This window comes from Buceros rhinoceros, unplaced genomic scaffold (assembly GCF_000710305.1).
Source record: "Buceros rhinoceros silvestris isolate BGI_N320 unplaced genomic scaffold, ASM71030v1 scaffold40700, whole genome shotgun sequence".
Classification (NCBI taxonomy): Eukaryota; Metazoa; Chordata; class Aves; order Bucerotiformes; family Bucerotidae; genus Buceros; species Buceros rhinoceros.
In genome coordinates, this window is record NW_010388560.1 from 532 (window position 1) to 7,705 (window position 7,174).

Below are 7,174 nucleotides of genomic sequence, written 5' to 3' on the forward strand. Positions count from 1 at the left end.
GGTGCGGTAATGAGCTGTGTAGTGCTTCCTTTGCCTGATGCTGTAAGGAAATGTGGCCTGCACGGCTGTGTGCTGTGTCTTCACAGACTTCAGCCAATTTTAAATACACGTGACTGAAGGACAGAGTTTTCAAAGGTACTAGGCGTTCCGGCAGAGTAAAAATTATCAGCTAGGTGGAGGGACGCACGTCCCCAAGAAGGAAAACTCATGTTTTTCAGGGCAGTTGGTGGGTCAGGCCACAGACATGCTCATGACTCAGTACACACATGCTGAAGTATTACAATGTCTAAAGCTTAGGTGTCCTGGGGGATGTGAGGACAGATCATATGTGGGCCTCCTGAATTCAGAAACTAAACTAAAATGTGCCATCACAATAGCCCTAAAATAGATATTCCCCATCTGCTTGCTGCAAAGTCCTCGGAAACCTTCTGTGGAATCTGAAACTCAACACACTCCATGGGCTGTTATTACATCAGGCTGAACTTGGGTGTGATCCCGTAGGGCAATTCCTGTTCTGACCTTGGGCACTACCAACAACAGCCAAAGCCTGAATGTATCAGAAAGGGATAGATACACATGTTACTTGAGAAAGTTGTCCCGCTACTTTCTAGTATTTTCTCTGTTCCTTCTGGGCAGAAAGGATGAGTGAACCCCAGCCAACCTTGAAAAACAGAAAATGTAAATAACTGATATGGAAGATACTTAAGGAGCAATGCAATCTCTCACAAAGCAGAGCTAGTTTGCAAACAGATGAGAAATATAAATTGTGCAGTATTTTACTTTTTAAATTCATATCTATGATTTTATGTATCCTACTACTGTTGTGCCAAACTGTCAAAAATCGGTTAATTTTGTTTTGTTTTCGTTGCTTTAATTGCATAGAAGTGCTATGTTAAAAATTAACAGATTTATATTCACTGCAGCTCCATGAAGAGCCTTTTTATTGAATGAATACTGTGTTTGTTTCCACCTGGCTTACTTATTTTCTGAGATAACTAGGCGACAGGCATTTCAGGCTTGTAGGACACTTCTTATTTTAACTTCAACAGCATTGCTTCATTTTGGTAGCACTCAATATTTAACGGGTTGTAGGGGAAAAGACTACATCAGAGAGAGCTTTCTGAATTAATTAAATCCTTCCTACCATATATGCTCTCTGTTTGAGTCAAATTGATTTTATGTATGCATTATTCAGAGTACTTTTATTTGGAACATTTCTGAAATGTTCTTTTCATTCTCGTCTGTAAGAAGAATTTATGGAATATTGTGGTGGTTATCAGAATGGAAGGCTCCACTTTTTCAACTGGGAAAATTAGCTGAAAAAATTATTGCTACAATGTGTAGAAATAGTAATGGCTACATCCAGTCTTCTTGTGGTGTCAGTGATAGTGACATCAATGCATCTGTTGTCTTTTAAGAACACAGCAGCAATGATGATATGAACACTTCATACTCAGTTCATTGTACTTAGTGCGTAACTTTTTTGCCAGATCAGGGACTTTACATTGTAATGAGCAAATTAGGGGTCTATTAAAGTCTTAGAGTTTCTGGCTCCCCAGCTCAATGTATATGTATATAAATAAAACAATAAAATCTCCATATCTGACTCATGTGGTTCTGACTCACCTTTATAATGAGGGTCTGACTAATATTTCAGAAAAATTCTTAGCCAAATGAGAACAAAATTCCTTCACAAAAATGATTCATTTGCTGTTTAGACGGTATATGACGTTGGCCAATAGGGGGCGATGTTCCTAAAACAAAACTGTCCCAAATGAATAAAATAGTGCTAAGCATGATTTTTGTCTTATTTTCATTGTGTTGCATTAGTTTTATCTTCAGCATCATCCTCATCTATGCCAATGTAAGAACAGAAGTTGGCTTTCTAAAACTTGATGTAACGAGAAGTAAAAAAGAAAGTCATATTAGAAAAAGGAAATGAATAGACGCTGTTTTGCACAAAGTCTGCACTAAGTTAAAAGCTAAACCAGGAAGGAAGTTGCCACCTCTACGCTCGATGGGAGTGCTTCAGTGACATGTGTTTGCTTTTAAGAAATTCAGAGCTCTTCAGATTAGTGCTAGGAATAATTATCATCTTTATTTTATGTTTACCCGAATTTTTCACAATCCATGAAGGTGAGTAATTAGCTTTTAAAATAGCCTTCTATTTAATCTAAAGTCTGGTTGCAATCGAGAAGTTAGCATGTGCTTTCCTTGAAGTGATGGTTGGGATGCCATACGCAGGTGGACTTTGCAAAGCATATACTTTTTTTTTTTTGTTAGATTTTTATCCAACAGAGTTAATTATATGTAGTAATTTGAAATGAGTTTGTCTTTCATTTATGTACACTGCAAAAGCTTTTGTAACTATCTCTGTGCAACTCTACTTTTACCATTTCCATCATAAAGAGAGTAATTAAAGTATGTACGTTCTTTATAGCAGGTACTCATCTTAAGAAATAACTTTTCTTAAAAGTTTCTATACTTTAGTGCTTGTAAAACTTTGTACCATTACTATCTGGTATGAGATTCTGTCTGTGAAAGTGATACGCAGTGGCAGAAAGTAGAGCAGAGTAGGTGTAACTGAGTGACTGCGTGAAGTAAATCTTTAAACATAAATGCCAAACACATCTTGGTGATCCTAAAGGTTGAAACTGGATCGAGGATGAATGCAAAATACATATGTGTAAGTTATGCATTCAGTGCTTTCTTAAAAATCCATAAATAAAATTAAAATAGTTTTGTCACGTCCATTCCTAAGTAAGCTTTTGGATAGATAAACACTATAATAAAAAGTGTCCTTTGACAAATGGTGTATGTTCCCAGGCATCATGACATAAATTATTTATGAAACATGTTTTTCTGAAAAAAATTAATATCAAAATACGTCCAGATTAGGTTACTTTTATTTACATTTCTTATTTTGTTAACCACAAAGAAAAAACCTGACAGTAAATCCACTATAATTTATAGATTTTCATAGTTTATAAATGAACAAATTTGGTAAGCTGTCACTAGTTTCAAATATCATCAAATTGATGAGTCAGTTAAAGATGTTGGAATAATTAATGTTTCACCTCCATGCAGAAGTAATCAAAGTATCCGCTAGCACAGACTATGCAAATAAACAATGGCATAACTACCACCAGAAGAAAACATTGACCTTACTGTCAAATATCAAAGAGTAGTTGCATTTTTCCTTGATAATTTGCCTAGATTGCTCTTATTGGGGATGCTTTATGCTGCAGTAGCTTAAGCACTGTGATTCTGATATCTACGTAATCGCAGCATGTCTAAAATAAGATTGTGAAGTATATGAGCAGAATACAGCACAGAATTTCATTTGGAACATTAGAATCATTGTCATATTTTGAATGTTCTTCAAACTATATGACTATATAACTATAAAAATATAAGACAAACTATAGAACTATATGACTAGGTAACAGTCAAGGTTGAGGTTGATCTGGCCACTGAACGAATGACAGATGCTCTCTGTTAAGATGTCTGAATTCCATGAGAGAGGAATGTGGATCTCTGGTTCATTGACAACCTTCTGCTTGAAACTGGTTGTGTGGCAAACCTAAAACGTACAGAATTTGCTGTAGGGGTTTCAAATTGCTGGTTAACCCATGAGGCTTCACCACATGGAGCTGTTGTTGGAGATCTTGGAGATGTGAAACATAGTCACTGTATCTTCTCCTGTGAGCGGTTCCTAACTGAGTGGCAGACTTTTCGAAGATCTTATTAACATTGTGGGTACTTCAGGTTTTTAATATAACCTCTGAAGTGCCAAACCAGCAAAGTATACAAATGAAAGTGAGTGAAACTTGAATGTTTAATCCCAGGGGAAGCTCCAGCATTTATTTTCATGCCAGAGAGGGAATAAAAAGGGAAATTTCTCATTAAACAGAAATTTAGGGGGGAACCAATTTGTGAAACACCAAGCCTTTACAAATTTATCAAAAGCATACAGTTCGTCATTGCCTTTATATTTGCAAAGCAACCCTCTTGTTTGGTTACGAGTCATTGAACCCTGAAACTACATTGATTTAGAGCAGGAGGTTATTGTTTTGGAGTCTGATACTCCCAGTCCCAGTCCTGTCCTCTTGGTCCAGCAACTTGAGAGAACGAATCTCCTTTAATCTATCAGTTGTGAATTCCCCAACGTGTACTGTAGGCCTTTTATCACTACAATCATATGTGGCAACTATCATTTCTGTTAAGGAAGTGATAAAAAATGCAATTTTGTATACTGCTGTGATGATTAAAAATAGCGTACCACAGATCAAATGAAAAAAAAGTCAAGCCAATCCAAGATGAAATATTTATGATTTTCTTAATGAGAAGCAAGATTTTTACAAATTCAGATCTTCTCTGTGAATAATTTTGGTTTAATGGACTTGGAATTTCTGTGGAAAAACCACCCTGTAAATAGAGGCTTAATTAAAGACTTTCATAATCACAGAAATTCCCAACACTAAGAATGTGTGTTACAGACCTTTGAATATAAAGCAGTTTCCTAGAGATGCTTGGCATGGTTTCATTTCAGTGATCCTCTTAACTCTTCAGGCCATCTGTGTTCGGATTTCACAAAACTCTTTCCACATTTCTGGAGGTGCTTACATCTGGGAGGGTGCTTCCTAGTCCTGCAGTAAGGAGCAAACTTCCTGTGGGTATGGCTCTCTGTCTGCCATGTAATCCATTGGGAAAGTCTCATCTTTTTGCAGCCCTGCTTACAGTGTTCAACGATATATGTCCTTCCCTAGAAAGTCCATAGTGCTGTGAGTTGGAAGAAAATAAAGTTTACTGATGCTAGATCAAAATTTGATCAGCTTTTTCAGTAGAGATCTTTCAAGAGGATGGTAAGGACCCTCCTTGATAGACAGCAGTCAAACTTTTTCCACTCAGATAACATGCCTTTTACATATCTAAAACATGACAACATGACTCACAGGCAGCTCTGGAGCCTCTGTAGCCATGTGTGAAGTCCTGAGTGGACTTCATAGTGCTGAACAGAGACTGCTGTCACAGCACAGTCAGTGGATTCCCGAGTCCACGTACAAATTTCTTGGTGAAAGTATAGGGAGTTACCATTAGCTGACCTCGGAAGCTGTTGCAGTGGTTTTAGGCTGGTTGCTCAGATGTGCACATGCCTTGCCATGAAAGCAGAGGAGCATTCTATTTCTGCTCCTGGTTCATCACCACAGAGAAGCTTTGTACAAAAACCGTCTCCTTCAGCTGGAAGAATTTGACCTCAGGAGCCTGCTCCACTCCAGGTTGCATGGGTCAGCCTTTTGAGGAAAATGTTTTGACTTGCCTCAGGGGAAGATCAAGCCCTGAATTTTGTCAGACATTTTTCTTTTTGGTATTAAATGAAATTATTTTCTTATCTGCATAGGATGTGTATTTTATATTTCAGTTTATTACGTGTTAGAAGGAGTTTATGACTCCCTTATGTAGTGTTAGTGAAGCGAAGATAATTGGCTTTGGCATTCAGTTTTGGATTTTATTTCTGTATCCTGTCTGAAATCCTTCACTGAACCGGTTCTGAGGTCAGCCTGCTGTTGTGTGAGCACAGGTGGCCTGCTGAAGCTGTCAGGTTGCAGCTGAGCACCGGAGCAATTAAAGGCTATGTTTTCCTCTCTGCCTGTAAGGATTTATGAACATATTACTCATAATGGGAGTTAGGTGCAAAATTTCCTCTTCATAGAGATGCACGGTTACTACTAGAACTGGAAGGTCAGCTAAAATACTATAGGTAAAACACTATAGTGCTGCATCAACTCTCAGATGTGGTTTTGTATTCATAAATACATATTTCATCCTGAGGTTCCAGAAGTTTTTTATTCTAATTTTTTTTTCATATCGAAGAACTAGTCCAAAGTCAACTCCAGTAAAAATGCATGATTTGTACAATAAAGCCCTACTTTAATGTGGAAGACAGCAAAAATAACGCTCATTAATAATTAATCCTATGTGTTTTTTGCTACTCACCAGAACTGTGTTAATGTACCCTGTCTAGTAATTTGATACTGAAATTCGACTATGAATGCCAAAACCAATGGTCATTATATGTGTTTATAAACACATAAAATGTGTTTATTGACTGAATATAAGAGAGCATGAAGGGTGTGGTCAGAGGATTCAGCAGCATTTCTGTGTATGTTTACTCTGTGGTTTCAGTGTCACTGGAAAAAAAGTTTTCATTCTGATTATAGCTATTTTACAACATAATTGCACTGCTGCATTGCAACTGCGCAGTGCCAGGGCCAAGTTCCCCCTCAAGTATGAATGCTTTCACCTTCTTTTCAAGTACAATCAAATCAGAGCACCTTTCAAACAGGAATGTGACTAGATACCACCACAAATTCAAGTTAGTATTACAAGAGATTTCATACAATTCAGCAATAAAATCCATCATCCATTGTGGGAAGACGCTATTCTCACTTTGTCTCACTTGTTGATGCATTCCATGTACTGCCATAACCCTCAGGAAAGAAAGTGTGTTTCATCATAGGATGTTTGAAGGATCTGTTACATAATGCTTTTGTGTATGTATTTGTCCATGTGACCTATATCACTGTCTTGCTGAGATAGTACTCTTTTATTTTTACAGCTAACACGGTAATTGTGTCATGCATGGATACCTGTTCATCAAATAACATCACTTTCCCACTTTGTACTTTTAACAATTCTTGCAAAAGATCAGTGCAACAAAGAAGAGAAAACCAGACTATTTTACTGAAGGCCATGGTAAATCATTCCAATTTCCAGAATATTCCATGTATTTGCCACTCCTCCAGGAGGGAACAGCAGTCTCATACTAAACACACAGAGTGTGAAACCAAGAGAGATGTGAATGTCAATCATCAAGGCTCAGAGTCAGTAGGTAAAACAGGTAAATAGAGGAAGAGAAATACTTAATTTTGACTAGTTAATTACAACATAAACCACAGTTATAATATACTCCTGGTTCTCTATGATCTTTGCAAATCTATGAACGATGGGTTTTTTAGCTTGTCTTTGCATGGCTAGAAAATGCAGGCTTTATGTCAGGTTCTCAGTGGCACTAATTCCTGGATGTCAGTGAACCATGTCAGTAGCAAAATATTGATTTCTTTTCATTGAGGAACTTGTATAAAATCATGGTGGGGGGAGGGTGGGGGCGGAG

General features: G+C 37.4%; 1 protein-coding gene across 1 annotated transcript; it reads left to right on the forward strand.

Annotated features, from left to right (window-relative positions):
• Window positions 1-1,830: 1,830 nt before the first annotated feature.
• Window positions 1,831-6,901, forward strand: TMEM156 (transmembrane protein 156; the record flags this gene model as incomplete). Its single annotated transcript, XM_010146252.1, is given in 3 exon segments — window positions 1,831-1,990; window positions 1,992-2,136; window positions 6,620-6,901. Coding segments are annotated over 3 exon segments (587 nt in total), but the record flags the coding sequence as incomplete, so codon positions are not given.
• Between the last annotated feature and the right edge of the window lie 273 nt (window positions 6,902-7,174).